The sequence below is a fragment of the Aotus nancymaae genome, unplaced genomic scaffold (genome assembly GCF_030222135.1).
Source record: "Aotus nancymaae isolate 86718 unplaced genomic scaffold, 86718_ANA_hifiasm-v0.15.2.pri h1tg000081l, whole genome shotgun sequence".
Taxonomy (NCBI): Eukaryota; Metazoa; Chordata; class Mammalia; order Primates; family Aotidae; genus Aotus; species Aotus nancymaae.
Window position 1 is genome coordinate 1,195,305 of NW_026988496.1, and position 26,985 is coordinate 1,222,289.

A 26,985-nucleotide genomic window follows, 5' to 3' on the forward strand; every position below is an offset into this window, starting at 1 on the left:
CTCATGCCTCATGTTCTCATAAGCAAAATGGGTCCTGAAGAGAAAAATTAAAAATTGGGCCTGCTCCAATTTCATTAAACTGAATATTTCTAAGGATTGGCCCTATTTTACTCACGATTAACCAGTCTAACTCTTCTGAAAAAATAGTGGCAAAAGAGGCAGCAAACTCTTACCGAAAAGGAAATACAAACCTCAGTCGTATGCGTACAACTTACACTCAGCAAGACCTTATTAAGACATTCAATTAGAGCTGTATACACAGTATATATTATTTCAAGGAGATACTAACCAACTACCCATTAAATGGTGTCATCCAAATAGCTGTCATGTTGTCTTGAAACATTGGATATATCTAGAGCAATGATTCTCAACCCTGGCAGTATATTAGGAATTCACCTCCTAGAAAAGGTACCTGGGTTCTATCACAGGCCAGTTAAATCAGACCCTCCAAAGACAGGGTCAGGATATCCAGATCTTTTTTTTTTTTTTTTTTTTGAGACAGAGTCTCACTCTGTTGCCCAGGCTGGAGTGCAATAGTGCGATCCCAGCTCACTGCAACCTCTGCCTCCCGGGTTCAAGCGATTCTCCTGCCTCAGTTTCCCAAGCAGCTGGAATTAAAGGCCCCCACTCGGCTAATATTTGTGTTTTTAGTAGAGACGGCGTTTTACCATGCTGGCCAGGATGGTCTCGAACTCCTGACCTCAGGTGATCCGCCCATCTCGGCCTCCCAAAGTGCAGGGATTACAGGCTTGAGCCACAGCACCCGGCCTCTTTTTTTTTTTGAGATAGAATCTTGCTCTGTCACCAGGCTGGAGTGGAGTTTTGCCATGTTGGCCAGGATGGTCCTGAACTCCTGACCTCGAGTGATCCACCTGCCTTACCCTCCCAATGTGCTGGGATTACAGGTGTGAGTCACTGCACCGGCCAGTGTTTTGATTAAAGTTTGCATTTACCATATTATAGGAGTATCTTTCTTGATCAGCAGTTCCCTTCCTTGGTTGCACACGAGGAGCTTATAAAAGATCTGGATAGGCCAGGCGCAGTGGCTCACGCCTGTAATCCCAGCACTTTGGGAGGTTGAGGAGGGCAGATCACGAGGTCAAGAGATTGAAAACATCCTGGCCAACATGGTGAAATCCCATCTCTACTAAAAACACAAAAATTAGCTGGGCGTGGTGATGCGCACCTGTAGTCCCAGCTACTTGGGAGGCTGGGGCGTGAGAATTGCTCGAACCCAAGAGGCAGCAGTTGCAGTGAGCCGAGATTGTGCCACTGCACTCCAACCTGGGTGACAGAGCAAGACTGTGTCAAAAAAAAAAAAAAAACACCAAAAAGGTATTTAAGACACTAAGTTTATTAAACATTGATAAAGAACAAACACTTCCTCTGCTGGGCACAGTAACTCATGCCTGTAATCCCAGCACTTTGGGAGGCCAAGGTGGGTGGGTCACTTGAGGCCAGGAGTTCGAGACCAGCCTGGCCAACAGGGCGAAACCGTCTCTACTAAAAATACAAAAAAATTAGGCAGGCATGGGGGCAAATGCCTGTGAGAGGCAGAGTTTACAAGCTGCTTGTGAGGTTGAGGCAGGAGAATTGCTTGAACCTGGGAGGCAGAGATTGCAGTGAGCCGAGATCACGCCACTGCACTCCAGCCTGGGTGACAGAGTGAGACTCTGTCTCAAATTAAATAAATAAATAAATAAAAATAATAAAAAATAACGAACACTTAATCTTCACTTAGATGGCAACTCTGTAGTAAACATGGCATGATGCATTTAATTTAGATTGTCTATAGTGATAGCTGTCCACCCCAAAAACTTTTAAACTTTATAATAGAAATGTTTAAACATACACAAAAGCAGAGGAAGCTAACTCCCAAGTCTCCATTATCCATTTTCAACAATTCATATATCATGTTCGATCTTATTTAATCTATACGCCAACCTACTCCCCCTCTTCCCAGATCATTTTGAAGCAAAGCCCAGACATATTCCATTCCAAAATATTTCAATATGTATCTCAGGGACAAGACAAGAATGCTTTTTCCTCCCAACCTAACCACAATATCATTATCATACCTAACAACAACAATAAAAAAAAGACAGCAATTCCTTAATGGTGAGGTGTGGTGGCTCAGTACTACAGATCTTTAACTAAAGCATTCCTCCAGTCTAACTGAAACTTTGTGTCCTTTGATCAATAATATCTCCCTTTTCTCCATCCCTCCTCCTCCCTGCAAGCCTCCCTTTCTACTCTGTTTCTATGAGATCTACTTTTTTACATTCCACAAATAAGTGATATAAGTGTATTATATCACTTTAACTTTCTGTGCCTGGTTTATTTCACTTAGCATAAAGCACAAACAACAAAAGCAAAGATATGCAAGATTGAACCAAACTAAAAAGCTTCTGCACAGTAAACAGCAGAGTGAATAGGCAACCCACAGGTTAGGAGAAAGCTTTTGCAAACTCTACATCTGATAAAGGGATAAGGAACTCAACTCAGTAGCAAATACGCCCATTAAAATCCAGGCAAAGGATCTAAACAGACATTTTTCTCTTTTTTTTTTTTTTTTTTAAATAGAGACAGGGTTTCACCATGTTGGCCAGGCTGGTCTCAAACTCCTGACCTCAGGTGACCCACCCGCCTTGGCCTCCTAAAGTGCTGGGATTACAGGTGTGAGCCACCACGCCCAGACTAAATAGACACTTCTCAAAAGTAGTACAGGCCAGGCACAGTGGCTCATGTCTGTAACCCCAACACTTTGGGAGGCTGAGGTGGGAGGACCACTTGAGCCCAGGAGTTTGAGGTTGCAGTGAGCTATTATGATACCACTGCACTCCAGCCTGGGCAACAGAGCAGGACCTCGTCTCAAAAAAAAAAAAAAAAAAAAAAAAAAAGGCAAGCAGATATATAAAAATATTTTCAACATCACTAATCATCAGGGAAATACAAAATAAAACCATAATGAGTTAGCATCTCATACCTGTTAGTATGGCTATTAACAAAAAGACAATAACAAGTGTTAGTGAGGATGTAAAGAAAAGGGAAGCCTTGTAACTGATGGGGAAAGTATAAATTAGTATAGCCATTTTGGGAAACAGTATAGAGGTTCCTCAAAAGCTTTATTCTTCTCTTTTTAACCAGTTTTCAAATGAATTACTCCTTATAAGCTTTCCAAAGGTGACCAATGAATTTTTTAGCATAATTATGAGCTCATAGATTTAAACATATTTGATAAGTTTCAGTATATTTCAGTTATTATTCCGATTGATGCTCAAGTCCCCATCTTTAGCCAGTGGGAGCCTCCTCAAGTTACTTCCTGAGTCCTTTTGACACAAAGTAATGTCAAAGCTTCCTTGCTTTCTGGTGTAACAAGGCATTTCAAAAAATTTTTTACATTTCCTGCCCCAGACCTGGAATCTGCCTTTTCACCAAGAAGCCTTGCTTCTTTAAAGCCCATTTATAAATATCATTTTTTATTACTAAAGTATATTTTCTTTGAGACAGGGTCTCACTCCGTCGGCCAGGCTGGAGTGTAGTGGTATGATTACGGCTCACTACAGACTCAAACTCTCAACCTCAGGTTATCCTCCCATCTCACCCTCCCCAGTAGCTGTGACTATAGGCGTGCGCCACCACTCCTGGCTATTTTTTGTATTTTTTTTTTAGAGATAGGGTCTTACTATGTTGCCCAGGCTGGTTTCAAACTACTAGGCTTAAGCAATCCTCCCACCTCAGCCTCCCAAAGTACTGGATGACAGGTGTGAGCCACTGCACACGGCCTAAAGTACATTCTGAACACAAAACCGGAAACTGCCATACCATGTACTGTCTAGCAAATACTGCAATAAAGATGTTCCTCAACTTAGGATGGGGTTATGTCCTGATACACCCATCGTAAATTGAAAATATCTTAAGCAAATACATTTAAAACACCAAACATCCTAGCTTAGTCTTTTTTTTTTTTTTTTTTTTTGAGACAGGGTCTCACTTTGTTGCCCAGGCTGGAGTACAGTGGTGCAATCTCGGCTCACAGCAGCCTCTAGCTCCTGGGCCCAAGCAATCTTGCCACCTCAGCCCTGCAAATGGCTGGGACTACAGGAGCGCCACCACCACACCCAGCTAATTTCTGTAGAGACAGGGTCTCATTATGTTGTCCAGGCTGGTCTTGAACTCCTAAGCTCAAGCGATCTGCCCTCTTTGGCCTCCCAAAGCACTGGGATCCCAGGTGTGAGCTACTGCACCTGGTCCACCTAGCATAATTTTAAACATGCTCAGAACACTTAGATTAGCCTATAGTTGAGCAAAATTATCTAACACAAAGCCCTTTTTGTAAACTTTAATATGAGTTTTATTTTAATTCCAACATTTATTTTAGGTTTGGGGTACACATGCAGGTTTGTTACATGGGTAAATTGTGTCACAGCAATTTGCTATACAAATGATTTTGTCACCCAGGTAGTGAGCACAGTAACCAGTAGGCAGTTTTTCTACCCTCACCCTCCTCCCACTCTCGACCCTCAAGTAAGCACCACTGTCCACTGTTCCCGTTTGTGTCCATGTGTACTCAATGCTTAGCTCCCACTTATAAGTGAAAACATGTAGTTATTTGGTTTCCTTTTCCTGCGTTAATTCACTTAGGATAATGACCTCCAGCTGCCTCCATGTTGCTGCAAAGGACATGATTTCATTTTTGATGGCTGCATGGTATTCCATGGCATATATGTACCATTTTCTTTAGCCCACTGTTGATGGGCATCTAGGTTGATTCCATGTCTCTGCTATTGTGAAAATTGCCATGATGAACATATGCATGTGTCTTTATGGTACCTTTTTATTTTTTAATCTTAGAAAAAGGGCCTCACTCTGTCACTCAGGCTAACTGCAGTGGCATGGTTATAGCTCACTGCAGCCTCTAACTCCCATGCCCAAGTGATCCTCCTGCCTCAGCCTCCTTTTTATTTTATAATAGTGTGTTGGGTACCTCATGTAATTTACTGAATGTTCTACTGAAAGGGAAAACCAGAATGGCTACATGGGTACTAAAAGTAAGATTTCTATTGAATATGTATCTCTTTTGCACCACTATAAAGTTGAAAAAATATTTAAGTCAAATCATTGTTTGCTGTAAGTCATGTACTGCCTATACTGCCAGAGAAAGATATAATATGACTGGTTAAGACCTATTACTTAGTTCTAGTAAAAACACTTTACACATATAAGCACTTCAAAAATACCAATTATTAACTTAATGACTAACCTTTTCAAAGTGATGAATTGCAAGCCAAATTTCCCCTTGTGCATTGAAAACACAGCCAAGATTACTCCAAGCTACTGCAAAGTTCGGTTGCGTCTCAATTGCTTTCAAATAACATGCCTTAGGAGGGGTTAATGAAAGAAGATGGGAAGGAAAGGAGGTAAAGGGAAAGGGGAAAATTTGTAAAGGGAAAAAAAAAAGATTGGAGGGAGGGGGGGAAGAAGGTGATATCATTATTCCTTCTCTGACCAGCCAAAAGTGACCCTGCAGCATAGGCTCGCTTGCGCCAAAACTAATGCGCTGCCACAGCTGGCTGCTCCTGCGCCTGCGCCACCAGAACCCAAGTGCAAACCACCATGTTCAGTTCTGCCAACCAAAGACCAACCCTTACACTGGGACTTAACTAGGACATCAGTTGCTATAAGACTCTACGCTGGAGTTCTCTTACCCAAACAACTAAGGGCTTTTGCCATGTTTTTAAGTGCTATCTAGAGGGTGCAACTTGGGGCCATGTTTTCCTACCCCCACCATTTCCCAAAGTGTGTTCTATGAGGTGTTAAGAGGTATGGCTGAAAAAAAAGGAGTTCATGATCAAATAAATTCGGAAAACAGGTTTCTTTACTATAGGACTTCCCTAAGCCTTTAATAGTATAACAAGGTTCCCTGAACTTAGTTGACCATGGAACTCTTCTTTCATTGGGCATTTTATTAAAATACTATGAAACACATTTTGGGAACTGCTGCTCTTCAACAATGTTCCTCACTAACATTAAAACTATGCTACTGAGGAGAAAAATGTCTTTCTGCCAGGTTGGATATCACAAAGCCAGGCTTTAAGTTACATTCTCACAATGCCCGTCTCCCAAGGAGGACTGAAGCTGAAACCTCACATGACAGGATCGCACCTAGGTTGAGGTCCCTGTAATGCGAGCGCAAACATCGCTTGCGCAACCTAACAGCATCGCACTGCGCAATCGCTGCGAACTGCTGCGCTACATAGAACACCCCTAGACGCAGCAAACGGCCAACCAGATCCATTAATCTACTAGACAGGCCCATAGAGAATATTTGTTTAATGAGATTAGTTGGACTTGAAGTATGTTAAAACCCAATTTTATCCAAAAAGGCTACAGAATAGGACTGAGGGAGCCAGTCAATCAGATTACTCATCTAGTCAACCGTTCACAGGGGCTCATTCGCACGCAATGCGCATTAACGCTGCGCAGCCTTTGCGCTACTGCAGGGTCACAGCTCATCATCAGAAGAGCAGAATGCTGCAATCCAAACAAAGAAGAAAAAAGGAAAAAAAATGAACAACAAGAAGAGTTAGAAGCTTTTACTAAGTAAATTATCTCTAATAATTTTTAATATCAATTAACTTTTACTTATCTTTGACAGAATTGTGGCTATAGTATAAAACATTCTCTTACATAACTTGCTTGTAAATAAAATTATTTTAAGCTGTTTCTGAAGCCACAAGACAGAAGATTCAGGCATGGAGGCAAATTGTTTTGCTGTGGCAGTTACAAACCCGTTACCATATTTCTCATCATGTGACTTTTCGGTGCGTTCCTTGCTGGAAGAGGAGGAGGAGGTTGTGTGTCTGCCCTAGATCCAGGCCTCGAGCTCCCTTCAGCGAGGCACCTTACGCATGGAATAGGAGGTTTCACCCACCTGAAACCTTCTAAATACAATATCAATGGTGAAAAACCAAAAACAAGAGAGAAAATAAAAACAAGATCATTAGTAAAAGTTCAACAAAGCAATTGAAATTCTTTGGATGTCTATTACATATGGGAATGAGGACAGTCTCAAGTCTGTAACATGGGAAACATGCAGAAGGGAGAGGGTTAATCAGGGCTATTGCATACAGCAGGGATTTTTGCTGGAAGAAAGGCTCTTCATTTTCTACAAAGATAACTTAATTTTGCTTCCATCTACTAGGAATATGCTGGCTTGAATTTTCAAATGCACTGATTACAAAAGAAATACATTGCATTTCACTCAAGAGTATTTTCTTGTTTACTAAGTTCTCACAAAAAAACAGAATAACATTTTTCAAACTAGGTGTCTCCAGAGCTCTGAAATAAAGAAGTCAGCAACCTAAGGCAGGCGCAACGTCTCAGCCTAAACCGATCTCTAAAGCTGCAGTGAAGTGCAATTCATGTTAGCTGTCCGCTTGGTGGGGTGACAATTAATAGGAGCTTATCAAATGTTTGTTCTATAAATTACCAATTAGATTTATCAGCTAAGATTGAAATCAATTATAATTCATTAGCTGGCAACCTACATAAGGTTAATCCAAAATGTCAGCAGAATTTATGAGCTACGCACTTCAAACTAGTGCCTTTTAACATTAGATGCTGCTGAAAAGCCTTCTCCCTCCCTGGATGAAGCAGTCAAACAGACAGCTACGCTGCGCATACACTCCACGCATTAGCATGCGCGTGGGGCTCAGAGCAACAGGTGGGAGTTTCAGAAGCATTCTGGTTTCTCCCCACTCCTCACCCCTGCAGCGCGGTTGCGTAAGGTGGCTTGTAACAAGACAACTGCATTTATAAATTTAATTTTAAATTATACCAAAAGCTTTCATTAACCCAACCTGGTGTTCAAATTCATTATTTGGAAACACAGAATGCTAAAAGCCACCTTTCCACTTTGGCAAGTTTTCTTTCGATCAGTCCATTTCCCAAACAAACCAGCTTTGTCCTTCTGACCTTTTTTTTAAGGGGTTGGGGTGGGAAGGAATAAAAGAAGGAAATGAGGAAGAAAAGAAGGTAGACAACTAGGATTGGAAAAGAGGAAAAAGGAACTTGGGAAGGGAGTGGGGACAAGAAGGGACAGGATGCTCCAATTATTAATTTGCAATCATTTTAACAGCCTTTCTTCCACTGTAAAAAGGGTGAGGAAGATGAAGGGAGGAAGGTTAAATAAGAATTTTAAATGCCAGTATTACAGGGTAACATTTGGATGAAATTCTTCTCCACTTACAAGCCACAAAGGACTTAGAAGAGCAGCATTTTCAATGGCACCTGCATCATATAGGAGTCTTGAGCCAAATCACAGGCGCTCTGCTTGTCACCAGCAGGCAAGCCTCAGATTTGAAGGAATGTTATTTATTCCCACATAAGATCATGACGGAGCCCATTGTTATAAAGATGGTCTAGCTCAGCAGAAAGGCTCCAAAATGTTCAGGTTCTTGCTTTACCCCAGATTTAGAACAGATATGCCAAAGTCTGGCCCTGCTCTAGTCTGAGGCGATTCATGCCGTCAGTTTTCCTCAGTTTCAAAGGACTGTTTTGTGAAGATAGCTCAATGAAGAGTTGAAGACTTGGCAAAAAGTACAAGTTTTCATAACACTGATGTTTAAATGTGTTCTATCAAACACCTACCTTGGCTTCTTCCAAGCGACCCAGGGCTTTGAGCAGGTTCCCCAGGTCACTGCGAACACAGTACAAATCCTAGAAACCCAGAGACACTCTGTCATTAATTATATTCTGCTTTGTCAATTAAAAATACCTTAAAATCACTTTTAAGCATCTAGCTCCCTGCCATTTATTCTATCAACTAAAGATACTGCCTGACAAACTTCAGTGCAGGACCACAACTCCTCATCCACAATTCCAAATACCAAAAAATTCCAAAAACTCATTTGAGGGTTAAACCTGACCTTAAGTGACATGAAACTATTTATAGAATTGAGTTATCTCACTTAGTATGAATACGCCTATCTTTTGCTGCAGAAATATAAATGTGTTTTACTAGAAGGTACTGCTCCAGACCTGTCTGGGTGTTTTAATATATGGCATTATCTTTCTAAAATCCAGAAATTCTGAATTTTGAAATGCATTTGGCCCCATTAGTTTCATATAAAAGACTACAGGACCTTACTAGAGCTTCTCTCCTCCCCAAATGTCAGTCACGCTAAAAATATATATCAAGCCGGGCATGGTGGCTCGCGCCTGTAATCCCAGCACTTTGGGAGGCTGAGGCATGAGTATCACCTGAGGTCAGGAGTTTGAGACCAACCTGGCCAACATGGTGAAATCCCGTCTCTACTAAAAATATAAAATTAGCTGGACATGGTGGTGCGCACCTGTAATCCCGGCTACTTGGGAGGCTGAAGCAGGAGAATCAGTTGAACCCAGGAGGCAGAGACTGCAGTGAGCAGAGATCGCGCCACTGTACTCCAGCCTGGGCAACAGAGAGAGACTCTGTCTCAAAAAAAAAAAAAAGAAAAAGAAATATATATATATCTCAAATATTTGTCCAACTATGAAATTCAAGGTTATGATGAATCACTCCTGTATCAAGGACCTAAAATTTTCCAGAGTGGAAAAAAACATATTTAGCAAATGACTACCTATGAGCAAACCTACACTTAGGCTAACAGGTACATTTAGAAGCCCTGACTTATTTCACTATCGGGCAAAAGGATTACCATCCAACCAAAGCCTCAATCCTGGCACCTGCCACTAGATTACTCATTAGTATTAAGTGCCATTAGAGTTGAGTGGGTGAATAATGAAAGCAGTTGACTCTGCTTTTTATTAGCAGCTCAATTGTGCTGCCAGTCATCTGACTCACCAGTCCATTCATCAGGATGAGACAGTCATCAGAACAGAGAGCTTAAATTTTTATTTGCCCTATTTTGCCATTGTCAGTCACATCTATCAGTCAACAAGCAGAAACAATGACAACAGGAAGTATGCTAATTATTCCAAACTGCTCCATGGGTGAAAGAGCCTTAAATTAAGTCCTATAAAGTGAAATTCTGTCAACTGTGCCAAAGAATCATCATACATATGATTTGCTCTGTAACTGTATTATGGTTTCCAGAATCAGTTGATTAATTCTGATAAACAGCTTTTGTGGCTGTATAGTATCATACATCAGGTGAACCAAAAAGTCTGCCAACAAAGTATAGGCTGCCACACAACAATCTTACGGTCAGCCATACTGGGTCAGCTCCATGATCTCCCTGACTCAGTACTGTCCTTCAAGCAGTGACTGATGTTCTAGAGAGTAAGGCTGTCTCCCATCACTTCTAGCACAAAAGGCTAATACTAATCCTCAAAGCATCAAAGGTACCATTAATCTTATTTGACTTCTCCTCTAATTAGACTAAGTACTTTTTAACACTATACTCTCAGAAGTAATGAATTATATGATCTTGCTATCTACTTTGTATGGTTATGTTTTCTCTAAACTTAAAGGGTTACCCCTGTTTTGGCAAACCATGACTGCATAATCCAATTCATTCATACAAGCTCCTTCTACTACTTGATAATTGTGGTTATATATGTTTGGACTTTTGACAACTCCTATGCCTTTTCTAAGCCATAATAATCAGAAGTCTCCAAAAATGACTGTAATGGCTATACGTGGTAGCCAACTGTTGCATAATTTTATTACCCTCTAGTTTCTATAAACTCTTGGATGGATGCCACTTAAGTCCTGACAGTCTGTCTATCTGTCTATCTATCTATCTATCTATATTTGGTTGTTATCATCTAGATCCATCACAGCATACTAAATCAAGTTAACACAATGCTCACAGTTAAAAATAGATTATCTTCAAGATTACTATAAGCTAATCAATAAGGCAGTTTTAGAAAAAGCCAAAATGTCATATTAAATATAACAGTGAAATCCAATTCTCCTGTTTGGGGATCCAAACCTATGTGCATGAACAGCTAATTTCTAGAAAATGCAAGGACGCCACCATTCTCCCAAAAGTTCAAAACCTAAGATATCAATTCTGCTTCATCTGTCAAATCAAAACGTTTTTGACAATCATATTTCTCAAAGTTAGCCCATTCTATCCACCCCAGGTTAATACATTTCATGCAAACTGTTATTCAATTCAAAAACTTGCCTGGAACTGTAGGGAAAAGAAAATAATGGAATCCTTATCATCAAGGGGCTTACAATCTATGTGAAAAGACAAGGCACACACTAAATGCCCACACAGTAGTAAAGAATTTTAAGAGAAATAAATGATAAGCTCATAGGAGAAGTTTAAGCTGGGTCTTGAAGGATGAGTAGGGTTTTAATAGACAAAGAAGGAGAACACGGTATACAAGGGGAAATCGTGTGAATAAAAGTAAGGAGATGGAAATGAGTAAGATTTTCCTATAGAACTATTCCTCCTAAGATTGCATCAGTTTCCTGCCTTTGCTCCTAGAGCCTCCCACCCCCACCAGCCACAACATCTAGACACATACATACATATGAAGTAAAATCAGGTCGATAAAAACCTACAGTAATTGCCTCTCAAATTAAATTCAAACTCCTCAGCCTCTCTATTCTTTCTAAATCTTCCAATTGACTGTCTTCTACTACATTCACTTCTTGTTACTACTTGACTCACCACTTCAGCCAAGGAAGTCTACTTGCTATTTACCTTCCTACAGAATGCTTAGGTTATAAGCACCCACTCGAGGAAATCTTCTGATTAATACTCTCCAACAATTATCATCCAAGGAGCTTACACCATTTTTTCCTTTATGGGTCAGGTCCTGTCTTACATTATCACCCGCAACTTCCCACACAACACATCTCCCCAGTTCCTAACAAAGCACTGCCCGCACAATAAGTACTCAGGTATTTAAATGTGACATTTGCACAGCAACGTTAACGAAAAGCAAAACAGAGAATAGAAATGTATGGTTTTCTACAGTGCAGTGGTATAAGTGAGGTTCAGCAGTAATAAATAACATGACAGGAACACACATGATGGTCAGGATGCCAGCAGCTTTCAGTTCTGCGCATCCACAATCAAAGCACAAGCAACAGTTCAATGACCTATAGATTCAGAAACAGACCTGTTTAAAACAACTCAGGGTTACAGCCATTATACAAAGGACAATTTTATACATAATCTGTAAAAGGAATTGCCAGATATAGGCAACTCTAGTGAGTCATCATGTAAAATACAACAAAATGGCAGGGCACAGTGGTTCACACCTGTCATCCCAACACTCTGGGAGGCTGAGGCAGGCGGATCACCTGAGGTCAGGAATTCAAGACCAGTCTGGCCAACATGGCAAAACCCCGTCTCTACTAAAAATACAAAAAATTAGCCAGGCGTGGAGGCAGGCGCCTGTGATCCCAGCTTCTTGGGAGGCTGAGGCAGGATAATCGTTTGAACCCAGGAGGCAGAGGTTGCAGTGAGCCAAGATCGCACCACTGCACTCCAGCCTGGGTGACAAGAGCGGAACTCCATTTCAAAAAAAAAATATGACAGACTAAAATCTTAGCAAAATTATGAAACCACCCAACATTATAGAATTCAGAATGTAAAAAATGAGATAGCTGTCTCAAAAATAATTTCTATAATCAAGTCACAGAGAACAACTTCTAAATTGACATATCTATTAATTTAAAAAGATAAACGCTGTTGAAAACAGTTACCGAAGTTCCCAAGGATGTTACCTTAACATTCTACTCTTTCACTGCTGCAAAACCAAAATAACCTGAGCTTCTTTAACCATTTTTTATAGAATGCCAACTACATCTGTGATTTAGGCTCACAATGTACTCATGATACACTTAAGCACTGTCAACAAGAACATAAGGAACTGACTCATGATTCTACCAGTACTGAATTGACAATGGGCATTTGACAGAAAGTTTAAATCTAATTAAAACTTCAGATATCCTGAAATAAATTAAAATATGATCACTATGGCACATTTAGTTGAAATCAAGGGAGTTTGCACAATTCCATTTTCATTCTTATTGGTAAAAACTAATAAATAAGTAAAGCAGCACCTTCCACTGGAAGAAACATAGAACCAGATGAGAACACATGGCCATTCAATGCATTTAAGAGGTAATCTCATGATTTATATTAGTGCTATCTCACTTCCTTAGTAGGGTACAACAATAAGCTTCCTGTTAACAGCAGGTTAGATATTAAATGGACATGGTTCCATCTCTCACTTTAGTTTTCCTTCTCAACATACTCCTACTGCTTGGTATACTATCAGTAGCAATGACTGTTCTGCTACACACACAGGCCGCTGGAAACCTGACCCAAGGGCATCAGTTAAAGATGGTAAGGACCACAGCTGTGTAAGAGGGTACGCAATCAGCAAGAGTAGAATCAACCTGATTAATAAAGGGAAAGAACTTACTGTGACAACTGGGTAGAGGTGAGCCCTGAGCCCTGGGAAATATAGGCTCCAAGGCCCAGTGGCAACACATACTGGGCTCCCTAAAACTTTATGTGGGTAACTAGCTACATTAGTACTGCAATAAAACTTACAAAAATCACTCAAATTTATATATATATATATATATATATATATATATATATATATATACACACACACTGAGTATCTCTGAAAAGATAGACAAGAAATTAGTTTCATTTGCTACCTCCGAGAGTGCTAACTGGAGGTATTCACTGTATTCATTCAAAAACCAATACATGCTGGGTGCAGTGGCGTGTGCCTGTAGTCCCAGCTACTTGAGAGGCTGAGGTGGGAGGATCGCTTGAGCCCAAGAGTTCTGGGATATCGTGCGTTATGTCAATCGGGTGTCTGCACTAAGTTTGGCATCAATATGGTGACCTCCTGAGAGTGGGGGACCACCAGGTTGCCTAAGGAGGGGTGAACCGGCCCAGGTCAGAAACAGAGCAAGTCAAAACTTCGCGCTGATCAGCAGTGGGATTGTGCCTGTGAATAGCCACTGCACTCCAGCCCGGGCAACATAGCGAGACACCGTCTTTTAAAATATATATATATATATATATATATATATATATATATATATATATATACACACACACACATTTAGAAGCTGGGTGTAGTGAAACACACCGGTAGTCCCAGCTACTCTGGAGGCTGAGGCGGGAGGATTGCTTGAGCCCAGGAGTTTGAGTACAGCCTGGGCAACATAGCAAGACCCCATCTCTTAAAAAAAATTTTTTTAAAGCAATGGATTTTTTAAAAAGGACATGTCTAAACTCTCGAAATTAACAAAAAAAAACCGTTAATATATGTTATCATGAAAAGTGACTTCAGATCTTTGAGCAAAGTACTAAATTTAGTTTCAGTTTCTTAACCAATAAAATGGAGATTATGGGACAGCAGGATATGATCAATGGTTTTTGAATTGTGCTCCAGGGCTGCTTTGATGGGTGGGTGCCCTCCGGGCATATCATCCCACTTTTATTTCTTTTCACTTCAACATTTGCTTTGAAGATATTCACATTCAGCTTTTAATGTCTATTAATACTTCATTACTGGCTTTGTGATCCCAAGAAACCCACATAACCTGAGTCCATGTTTTTTTAAAAAATTGGTAAAATTAGAAATATCATCTATGTTTAAGAATTATTATCAGCCGGACGCGGTGGCTCACGCCTGTAATCCCAGCACTTTGGGAGGCCGAGGCGGGTGGATCACGAGGTCAAGAGATCGAGACCATCCTGGTCAACATAGTGAAACCCCGTCTCTACTAAAAATACAAAAAATTAGCTGGGCATGGTGGTACGTGCCTGTAATCCCAGCTACTCGGGAGGCTGAGGCAGGAGAATTGCCTGAACCCAGGAGGCGGAGGTTGCGGTGAGCCGAGATTGCGTCATTGCACTCCAGCCTGGGTAACAAGAGCGAAACTCCGTCTCACAAAAAAAAAAAAAAAGGCCATTTTATATTACAAATTTTACAGATTAAGACCCATTAGCCACTATTCCTTGAAAATCAATTAACCTGCAAACACTTATCAGAATTTATCCAAAGTTAACCACAAAAGAAAAAAGTCATGTGCCCTGTACTTTATAGGTGTTATTTTAAAATTGATGTAGTTTCTTGAAATAAGAATTTTTATGTTTTTTAATATAACTTGCTAAATAAAACAAATATTTTAGCACAACACAGACCAGCTAAAAGCAATTTCACCATTTTAAGGACATAAACATTTCTAAGCTTTTGACTTTATTCCATGCGAAAACCTACTTTAGTGTCTGAAATACCACACTATGTTTCTTTCTGGGTTTCTAGAAAGGGAAAATAACCATTAAAATTTTACTCACAGGATTGTACTGAAGAGCAGAGACGTAAGCTTGTACTGCCCCTTCCATGTCACCCGCTGCTACCAAGGCGGCTGCCAGGTTAATATAACCATCGATGAAATCAGGTTTGAGACGCAATGCATGTCGATAATGCTCAATTGCCTCCTGCAACTGCCCTCTTTCCTTGTACACATTCCCCAAATTCGAATAGGCTTCTGCCAGAAGAGGGTTCTGTTTAATTGCCAGAGTGCTAAAGTGAGCAGATCTGGAAAAGGCGGGAAGTGTTAATGCATGGGTATGTATGTTACAGAAAAGAAGGTATGGCCCATATGCAACTCAAACAGTTTGAGATCTGTGCTACTGCTCATTATATAATACCTTATCTTTTAACTAGTACATAGCAGGAAAAACTTGGGAAATCAAAGATTTTCAAAAGTAGAGGTATTCTAGATTTCAAAATGGAAAGCTCTTTCTTACAAAATAAAATTACTGGCCAGGTGCGGTGCCTCACACCTGTAATCCCAGCACTTTGGAAGGCTGAGGCAGGAGGATCACATGAGGTCAGGAGTTTTGAGACCAGGCTGGCCAACATGGTTAACCGAGTCTCTACTAAAAATACAAAAAATTAGCCAGGCGTGATGGCAGGCGCCTGTAATCTCAGCTACTCAGGAGGCTGAGGCAGGAGAATCACTCGAACCCAGGACACAGAGGTTGCAGTGAGCCAAGATCATGCCACTGCACTCTAGGCTGGGTGACATGAGTGAAACTCCATCTCAAAAAAAATTTTTTTAATTCTAACTAGAGTCTTGTTACAAAACTACCATATTGGCCAGGTGCAGTGGCTCATGCCTGTGATCCCAGTACTTCGGGAGGCCAAGGCGAGCAGATCACCTGAGGTCGGGAGTTCAAGACCAGCCTGACCAATATGGAGAAACCCTTTCTCTAGCAAAAAAAAAAAAAAAAATTAGCCGGGTGTGCTGGCATGCACCTGTAATCCAGCTACTTGGGGGCTGAGGCAGGAGAATCACTTGAACCCGGGAGGTGGAGGTTGCAGTTGCGGTGAGCCGAGATCCTACCATTGCGCTCCAGCCTAGGCAATGAGAGCGAAACTCTCAAAACAAACAAACAAACAAAAAAAAACTACCACATTGGAAATCATGATCATTAAGATCAAAAATGAAAAGCTATGTAAATGAGTCTCATTTTCCATTTGTTAAGATTTAATGATGCGAATCTTTAAATGACAACTTATGAAAAGGACAGGAACACAAGTTCTTCCCTTTCAATTAATTCAACTGAAATAAGTCAAAAGCAACACACCATAACAACTTAACAACTTCATTTGCAACTTCAGGTATGCATCTCCTGCCACAGCATATATAACCATCACTTCTGAGCATTTCAGTCCCTCAAACTGACAGGTCTCATGAAAGGGAGACTGGATGCTCAGATATCCATCGACAGTAATTTATTACTTGAACAGAGTCTGGAATGCAGCAGACCCAGGTAGAAAAATCTAGAAAAGGTCCCTAGTCACACTGATAATATAACCACCACCACAAAAGGAAGGAGAAAAACTGGCAGCTGGGCATGTCACAAGTGGGCAAGAGAGCAGATGTGCATTGGTGGCTCAGTTGAAACCCGGTACTGGAAAAATTTCAAGTTCAAATATTTAAGTATCATTTTTCAAGCTCAGCACCCAGAGGCAGCAATCACCAGCAGGTACCCCCACATCTCCTACCTGTCCAGCCTTCGACACTGGAAGTGTATAGATGAAAGTAATAAAAGCACACCAGTATTGTCTGGCTCTTGTCTCCAGAGCTGCATGCAGTGTCTCTCAGCTGCCTCAAAATCTCCTGCCTGATATTCTCGATGTGCCAACTCAGCTAACCCTTGGAAGGAAAGCATACGTTTCGTTGGTTCTGGAGAATCATCAAAACATTTGAGGGAAGGAGGGGGGAAAACAAAAAGTTAGAAATGCAAACAAAAAAATGTAAAAATATGGTATATTTAACTTAAAAATGAAAATGCTTGAAACTATGTAAAGCACTAGAGTGTTCTGCACGTTATTTATATCTCCAAGTTAACATCAAGTGCAGAATTGGCATTTTTAGAATTCACCCATTAATACTTTCTTTCCCAAACTAGAAAAGAATATTTACTTCCATATAAGATTATATTTTAGACCAAAAATACTTTGTACTTTTAAATTACAAATCATAGGCAGCATCTAACGATTCACTGAACATTATTCCTCATACCTTAGTTAACATAAACAAAATATTAAACATGTGATTTGCAAAGTCACAAAGATTTAATAAGATCAGAATTTAACATACTGGGAAACTTAATATTTTGTGCCATATTTCAGGTTGGATTTGTGGAAGTGGAGTACTAGTAATAATCTATCTCTTAACCTTAACCTCAGTAAGGACACCAGATATGTTAACTCTTTAAATTATATCAATGTGTTTGTGTATTTCACAATTTAATTCTTTAAAAGGACAATGTAGAAATGAGCCTAAGGGAAAAAACCGAAAAGTCAAAGTGCTATTTTTAAAACAGCTGATAAACAAGATGTTTGTCATTTGTCAAGAGCCAAAATATTTAAAGGGGTCATCAAACATTTCAAATAAAGACCCAAGATTATACTGCTCCTCTACCATCCCAAACTCACAAGGGGACTAAATTGGCTAAATCTCACCCACGTTGGTTTAGCACTAACATTTTCCAAAGAGCTCTGGTATCGACTAAAGGATTAAGACACTGCAAACAAGCCTATATAAACAAGGCAGTTCACCTGCAACTGCAATGGTCAAAACATTTGGGGGGCGGGGGGGATGGAAGCTAAAATATAAGATATTTGATAAAGCGCAAAAGAATGAATAAAAGCACTTTGCTGCAAGTGACTTAATCCAGATACATAAAGATCTTTGAAGGATAGAACTAAAGCCCATAGAGGGAAAACAACTGCTTGTCACGAGTGAAAATACTTAAACTGGGACTTCGACTATAGCACTTCACTAGCTCGTTGAAATGGGAAACCATGGACTAATTATTTAATTCTACCAAGGTTAAAGTGATGAGTTCAAATTTGAGCCCAGCTCCCCAATCGTTAGAGCTGATGAGTGTTCTGGATACTGAGGAAAGCAAAGTAAATTTCCTGACAGAATGCACAGCTGACCACCAACACAAAGAGCATTGAGACCTGCAATCCACATCTGGGAGATTTTCTCTAATAGAAACTATAAAATTACATTTCAGCTAAGTCTCTAGAACTTCCTAGCTCCTTATTTTCACATTGTCACTTTTCAATGCCGCTTATCTGGTATTTTAACATTTGAAACAGCTTCCTCAAATAAAATAACACGTTAAAAAGGGCAAGCTAGTACAGAATCCAATACAGAATCTTAAACCTTTGAAAATCACTGTGGAGGAGTGGGGAGGAGAGCACGAACTAATTATTAATCCCACTCCCTACAATTACAGATAAGGTACAATTGACGATTCACCTACTACTTACAGCACAACGTCCACAAACAATAACTAAAACCCTCGACACAGCTCAACTCAGAAACCACCAAAAAATAACCTCGCGGGAAACCTTAGAAGCGCAGCCCAATTCCCCACCCCCTTCCGCCCCAAATCGCCTCAATATGGAAAGGCAGCTGAAGGACACTCCTATAATTTGGTTGCTTTCATATTTTTAGTACCAAATGCTCGCGACTGAATTGTCTAAAAGCGCAACCGCCTGGTACTTGTGCAGCTACACTCCAGTTGCTTTACAAACTCTTCAAGCAGGGATGGAAACTTAAAAAAATATACACCCTGTGAATAAAGAGATACTGGGCTGAAGCATGGGGATGGCAAACCTAGAGGCGGCGGCGGAGGAATACATCGAGAAAGTAACACAAAGCGAGAATTGGACGGGCAGGGTGGTCAACGGCAAAGCAGCAGCATTGGGGTGGTTTCTCCCCCAAGGATAGGAAGTGAACAGTAGGGCTGGCAACCTCGCTAAGGGAAGGGTGTGGTTCCCCGCGGACAGGGTGGGAAATCCAGGCTGGGGGCAGTGGTGGAATTGGGTGATGGCAAAGGAAACCCCTGGAAATTTCCAATCTAAACCGGGACTGCTCAACCGAAAGAACACCAGAAAGGCACTGCCTGGCGGGAGGCTGCTCAATGTCCCCTCTTCTCGAGGTGACTTGTGGCACCATCGACGAGCTTCTGCTAGTCCTCGGGTGATGCAAAGTGAGGATATGATTACATCGGAACGGCACCCCCGCCCTAGATTGGCAGAGAAGAACCAAATCTGGCGAAGGGGAAAAGGCTGGAGAGGGAGGTGGAGGGAAAAAAGGAGAAGTGATGAGCTGGATGGAGAAAACGGCTGCAAAGGAGTAAAAGGGCAGGGGTTCCAATGCAGTCCATTCCACGACATTCTAAGAGCGCACGTGTCACAGATAGAAGCGCCGGGAGAGAGTGGAAAGCTAGAACATTTACGAAATAAAAACAAAGCAAAAAAGGGAGCAAAAAGCAAGCAAGGGAGGAGGAGGAAATGTTCGGGGAGCGGACGACAGCGGAAAACCCGATCTGATCAGATGCCAGTAGATCACGAAAAGCTGAGCAATGAATGTCATTGATGTAATGGGGATGGTTAGAGGGAAGGGAGGGAGTGATGCAAGGTAGAGGACGGCGCGAGACCCCAAGGGGGCATCTGCCAAGGTAGAACGGGACACCGGTACCTGTGCTGTCGGCCACGTTGCCCACGGAAGACGCCATCTGGAGCTTCTCGAGGGAAAGCAAAAAAGAGGTAATTGGTTCTGCTGCCGCCACTACCGGCAAGAACGTATTTGGAGGTAGTAGTACAAGGGCAGCAGCTGTGGCAGCGCTCTGGAGGGCTTGAGCGGCGGCAGCAGCTACAGGCTTCGAACCCTAGGAACTCTAGTTGGCCATCTACCTAGCACGATCTTGAAATGGCGGCGACGGCTCCCCGGCCGGAACAACACGGGCCGGAACTACTTTCTGTTACAATCAAGTTCCTGCGCGGAGGTAGCCGGTAACAACCGCCGCCAACAAAATGACTTCAAGCTGCAAAATCGAGATTCCATGTAGTACTCCGCGCAGCGCCCGTTGCGACAAACACCACGGTGGAGACGGCGCATGCGAACAGCCCTGTCAACCTGACTGGGTTAGGGCATTCTCCGGGGCGGGAGCGGCCAAGTTTCTTAAGAGTGTAGCGGAAGGGTAAAAACAGACACACACACGGGACTGATACATTTTTCCCACAGCGATAAAGAAGAGTCTGTTACTTAGCCGGTGGTGTCGTTTTAAACATAAATGCCAAAGGCGTCTAAAAAAGTTTTATCAACTTTATTCGTACAAAAACGGATGGTTATGAGTCTCGCGGATCAATTCTGAGCCAATCAATTCAGAAGATTGCATCGCAAAGACAGCTGTTCAAAAGGAGAGAGAGGGTTCCGATTTGAGCCCGTCTTCATTGTAACTTGGCCATCTATTTCAGCACTTTGATGAAAAAGAGTGATGCTTTCACAGGGCCAATTGAATGCAGACATCTCCAGTGTTTTGCCGTACAGCCTGAAATTTCAAAATCGTTTTGGTATTTAGGAGACTCCTGCCCACAGTGATAGGGCAAATGCTTAATAACTCAGGGACGTGCCGGGCGTTTGGACTCCGAAGGCAGCCATAAAAATGTTAAAGGTGATTCACGTTCAACAAAATCCACGACTCCCCTCCACAAACAAATGATTTGTGACTTCATTTCCACCAACTAGCTCTGCAAATTGTCACAATCGGCGATTCCACTGAGCTCAAGGCAGACCAATGACAAATGAATTGATTTGCCATCTGCCTAAATCACACGTCTAGAGTGAGTCATGAAGTGCCTCCACTTCCTTGAACAAATCGGTTCTTATGATCCTCCTGCAGTTTCAAGTCCACTGTTCAAACATTTTGTCACACTAGCATTTATACCTCATCTTTTGTTCTAGAAACGATTTAAGGTAGCTTGCCACATCAGCAAGAAATTATTACAAGCCACTGGAGGCTACAAGTTGGATCTCTGAGAGCCTTCTTATATTTCAAAAAGTCCTTGATCTAAGAAAGCAGGTCAATGAATTTCTTCAAAAAGTTTTTGCTACCTAGCCTCTTCACTACATTTTTTTAAAAAACTAAATTCTCAAGTTCTGCTTAAGTTTCTTCAAAACAGTAGACGATTATGGAAATGAGCACAGAGAAAATTCATAATGCTAATTTCTTCCATCCCATAATCAAGAGTCACGTCATGCAGTGAAAAAGACGAAGATCGCTACACAAACTCTCCTGAAAATTGGGCACCAACGTCTTGTAATTTGATTTAACTGGTAAACCCCTCCCCCAACACACACACCCATTACAAGTTCCCCATCTGTGATAAATAAACTCAGCTTTTCAACTTTTATCTTTTTTTTTTTTTCCCCAAAGTTTTACCTGTTTGTTGTCAAAAAGCTTTTCAACTTTTAGAAGAGAGTTCCCAGGTTTCACTGGCAGATGTTTAGGCCTTGCTGATGAGTGGTTGTTAGCTAATTAAAACTCTTTCTGTTGTTAAATGCAGGTCATTCTCCTACTTATTCAGCCAATAAGTAACATTTACTAGATTCTCTATGTGCAAGATACTGTGGGGGGTGGGGGAGCACAAAAATGAACAAAACAAATCCTCCTCTCAAGGAACCTGAAGTCTTTTTTAGGTAGACACAAAAAGCCACTAGAGAGCAATACAGAAGACTATTATTTAGATGATAAAATATATTACTGTCTATGAATATCTAGAGAGGAAACAGGTCAGGTTGCAGGGGGTGACGAAGAAGGCTTGATCTGGACATTGAAGGAAGTGCTTGTGTGGTTTTTTTGCTATTGTTGACATTGATTTCGGGTTTTTTCTTTTATGTGCAATTTTAAATTTAGAATCAACTGTAATTAAATCAGCTGAGTCTTCAATCCCAAACTCTGCCACCCTAATAACACCATTGATGTTGCATTAGTTTTTTGCTGCTGTCTAACAAAGTATCACAAATACAGCTGCTCAAAACAACACACATTTCGCAGCAGTAGCACCAGAGCTGGACGAGACCCGTGTTGGTGGCTGCTGCTGCGCTGCTGCTGCTGGAAAAAAAATGGCTCCAAAGGTTAAATGAAGCCGAAGAAATACATAGATGCAGCGGCACAGGCTCTCGAGGAGTGTGGGGCTAATATTCCAGAGAGAAACTAGTCCCCTGGATGAAGTAACCAGTCACAAAGACTAATTCAAATTGATCTTAAAACCTTCCAGAAATCTTGTAACCTGAATAAAAGTTAAGAAAAAACTGATTTCATGGTAGCACAACAACCATCACTAGCCAGTGAATTTGGAAAAGATGATTTCTTATTTGGTAGCTGATATGGCAACCTGTGATATCAACAGTGAAAGATGGAAAAGGTAAAAAAGATGAAAAAAGAAAAATCAAACAGTGAAAGCCTAATGAGTACATTGAAAAGGCAGCTTTCTGCAAAACAAAAGCAGAACAACAAGGGGAGCGCACCCTCTGGGAGTTCTGCCAGATGAGGATACTTTTTCTCTTTTCAGCACCAAGTCTTTAAAGATGTGAGAGCTCAAAGACCAATAAGGTCCGCTTCCGTCCACAGTCCTCACTAGAGTCCTCTCCTTGCCTTGTTAACCTACAAACTGAGGAGAGGCGTATCAAAACGGAGATGACACCATGAGACTCAAAGCCTTGCTTCATTCTTCCAATCCAGGTCCGGCACGGATTTTCAGTATCTTCAGCCTGAAGCTGCGTACAAAGAACAAAATAGTCAATTAAAGAGTTCAGGCCGGGCCCGGTGGCTTACGCCTGGAACCCCAACACTTTGGGAGGGTGAGGCGTGCAGATCACGAGTCAGGAGTTCGAGACCAGCCTGGCCAACATGGCGAAACCCCAGCTCTACTAAAAATACAAAAAATTAGCCAGGCATGGCGGCGCGCGTCTGTAATCCCAGCTAATCCAGAGGCTGAGGCAGGAAAATCGCTTGAACCCGGGAGGCAGGGGTTGCAGTGAGCTGAGATTGCACCACTGCACTCCAGCCTGGGAGACAGAGCAAGACTCCGTCTCAAAAAAAAAAGAGAGAGAGAGTTCAGACTTTCAGAATGAAGACTTGCATCTTCACCTTGATGAACATGTGCCTTTACATATTAGACTTATGCCTCAAGACTATGTTCTGTATTCTGTGCCTTTAGATAAGAGGATCTATCCTTTACAAGGGTCTCATGCTATTATCTGGACAGTTCTCCCATGGAAGTTTCTGGGAATTCTATCCCCAAAGCTGAGAATCAGGTACAGCAGGACCTGGTTGTTGCCCCAGAGATCTTTGTGGATCTATCCCTAAATGGCTTGTTTATTGGCACCTATAGGAGTTACAGTACAGAGCCCAAGAGCAAGTCATGAAGACACTTTCATCATTACTACCTCCAATACAGAACAATCAAATCTAAAGGAACTTCTGTGGACTCACAGGTGCAGATGTCCACGTGTCCATTAGTTTTCTGCTGTTGTGTAACAAAGCATCGCAAATACAGCTGCGCAAAACAACACACATTTAGCAGCAGTAGTGCCAGCGCTAGTCCATGTGCACTGTCCTTTGAATTCTGACTCTGACTCTGTTCCTGGGGTTGCAGGAGTTGATGATTCTGCCCAAAGTCATGACGTTATAGTTATGACAAGACAGAGGAGCTGGAAAAAACTTACAAAATAAGGATGGTGCTGGGGGCAATCACAAGCTGACATGCAGAAGAGAAGCGAGCAAATGTGCTAGATGGTTTTTTTTCTTGTCCGGGATAGCCCTGGTGACCATTATCTTTCAAGCTCAAGCTTCTGCTCCCATGGTAAAACACGTCACACTAGAATTGAACACTCAAATGGTAGGTTTTGCTTTTCTGAACAACCAGATGTGAAAGGACAGTTAGTTAGTCTAATTGAACATTCATCCAGGGACTCTGGAAAATCGAGTTTTTTTGTTATTCAAGGTCTCAGTTGCCTGGATCTGCAATTTACACCGTAGGACCGACCAATCCGATATCATAATTCACACAAGTTTGTTCTTTGCAGCACCCATGTCATTTGTTTTATGTCAGTATACCAGAATAGACTTATTTCAAAAATTACTTTTGCCAAACAAAATGAAGGCTTATTTATAGGAGAAGCATTGCTAAAAGACTATGAAAACCCTGCATCTTGTACTTTGGAATCAAGAAAAAGAGACTGAAATACAGTTTTACAAACTTTTGCTGCTCTCAATTTTGCTGCCATAACTGTTTCAGTTTTATGTGGAAAAGAGTAATCAGTTTGTTGAGAGGTGGGGAAGTGCTGGCAAGGTGTCTTGAGTTTATTTTGGTTCTTGAAAAAGGAAAGTCTTGAGTTTTTCCAAGTGTGAATTATCTTCATCAATTTCCAAAATAATTACAATGGGAATTCTCAGATTCTCCTTAATCTGCCATAACTCCCTCTCTACTGCTACCCTCACTCCTTTGCTGCTATCCACTATGAGTTTTATGTATTTATGTATTGATAGCACATGTCATATGTCTTCAATCCCAAGTAAAATTGAATGAATTTTTTTTTTTTTTTTTTTTTTTGCAATGGAGTTTTACTCCTCGCCCAGGCTGGAGTACAGTGGTGCAGCTCACTGCAACTCCGTCTCCCAGGTTCAAGCGATTCTCCTGCCTCAGCCTCCTGAGTAGTTGAGACTACAGGCACACACCACCATGCCTGGCTAATTTTTGTATTTTTTGTAGAGACAGGGTTTTGCTGTTGCCCAGGCTGGTCTTGAACTCCTGAGCTCAGGTGATCTGCCTGCCTTGGCCTCCCAAAGTGCTGAGATTACAGGCATGAGCCACCACATCCAGTCTTACACTTGATTTTTAAATATGTGCTTCTAAAAATCTAAGCTCAAAGAAAAGGAAAGAAAGAAAAAAGAAAAGAAAGAAAACAGGCAGGAAAGGTCTATCCGCTTGCCATGATAAATAGATCAGAGGTTATTTTAAATCAAAAGTTTTATCACAAAATATGATGAAGACCAGAGCTATTATTATCAAGTCTTACTAGGACGCTATTATGCATTTCTACAAATAAGAACGCTATAGAAAGTACACTAAAGTTCTCATTCCCTCTCTCTCTCGAAAAACAAAAAGAAAAGAAAAAAATCTGTTTTCTTTCTATTTGGTGCAATAATCTGAAATTTTAGAAGGTGAAAATATTTATCTCAGGAAATGATGATAGAACTAAAAATAGTTTTCAAGGAGACCAGCTACACAGGGCAACCATCTTGCTCTTGAAGAAAATCATGTGTCATCTAAGAAGTAAATTATAAAGTATACATTATAGTTTCTGAGTCGGTATTATTGAAACAGGATAAAAGTTACTAAAATCTTAAATTGGTTATGAGCAATTTCTCTGTTAATACTACATCTCAATGTTTTCTTTAAAATGTCTTCAGACCGGGCGCAGTGGCTCACGTCTGTAATCCCAACACTTTGGGAGGCCGAGGTGGGTGGATCACTTGAGGTCAGGAGTGCGAGACCAGCCTGACCAACATGTTGAAACCCCATCTCTACTAAAAACACAAAAATCAGCCAGGCGTGGTGGCGGGCACCTGTAATCCCAGCTACTCAGGAAGCTGAGGCAGGAGAATTGCTTGAACCTGGGAAACAGAAATTCCAGTGAGCCGAGATCACACCACTGCACTCCAGCCTGGGTGACTAAGTTAGACTCTGTCTCAAAATAAAATGCCTTCAGAAATGCCAATTTTAATTATTGTACATGTCACACTGTACATGAGAAATGCTACTTTACAAATAATTTAAAATATATTTTTTATTTGAATCTTAGTGGCTTTTCATCAAATATGGATTCTTAATTTGAAAATGAAATCATACTGCCAGCAATAGGCAGTTTTGTTGACTAGTCTAAGAAGAAACAGGCCAGGCATGGTGGCTCACACCTGGAATCCCAGAACTTTGGGAAGCCAAGGTGGGCAGATCACTTGAGGTCAGGGGTTCATGACCAGCCTGGCCAACATGGTGAAACCCCATCTCTACTAAAAATACAAAAAAAAAAAAAAAAAAAAAAGTTAGCTTCTCCAAACTCTTGCTAGGCTTTATACATTGAGAACCATGGTATCTTTATCTGATAATCTAATATCAAAAAAAAAAAAGTTAGCAAGGCATGGTGGCAGGCACCTGTAATCCCAGCTACTCGGGAGGCTGAGGCAGGAAAATTGCTTGAGCCAGGGAGGTGGAGGCTGCAGTGAGCCTAGATTGAGCCACTGCACTCCAGCCTGAGCAATGCAGCAATATCTTATCTCTAAATAAAAATTCATTTAAAAAACAACAGAAACCCCCACAAACACACACACATTTATTTTCTGACACTTTCCATGTATCAAGAATCCAGGCACAGGTTAACTGGGTCCTCTGCCCAGTGTCAAGGTGTTGGTCAGGCTTCAAACTCATTTTTGAGGCTCAGGGTCCTCTTCCAAACTCATGTAGTTGTGGCAGAATTTAGTTCCTTGTGGCTGTAGGACTGAAGTTCCCACATTCATGCTGGTAGTTAGGGTGGGGGGTGCTCTCAACTGTTAGAAGCCACACACATTCCTTGTCTTGTTTTTTTAATTTTAATTTTTG

General features: G+C 41.3%; 1 protein-coding gene across 2 annotated transcripts in view; it reads right to left on the minus strand.

The window, feature by feature from the left end:
- Window positions 1-20,269, minus strand: part of OGT (O-linked N-acetylglucosamine (GlcNAc) transferase) — a 41,055-nt gene extending 20,786 nt beyond the window's left edge. Inside the window, exons 1-5 of one of the 2 annotated variants that reach the window (XM_012475035.2) lie at window positions 20,021-20,269; window positions 17,023-17,173; window positions 15,303-15,546; window positions 8,653-8,721; window positions 5,264-5,380 (exon numbers count right to left, since the gene is read on the minus strand). In XM_012475035.2, coding sequence (XP_012330458.1) covers window positions 5,264-5,380; window positions 8,653-8,721; window positions 15,303-15,546; window positions 17,023-17,173; window positions 20,021-20,057 — 618 coding nt within the window. In that variant the 5' untranslated portion in view covers window positions 20,058-20,269. Of the gene's footprint in view, window positions 1-5,263; window positions 5,381-8,652; window positions 8,722-15,302; window positions 15,547-17,022; window positions 17,204-20,020 lie in introns of both variants that reach the window. The other variant, XM_012475034.2, reaches the window with a different exon arrangement.
- Window positions 20,270-26,985: the final 6,716 nt, after the last annotated feature.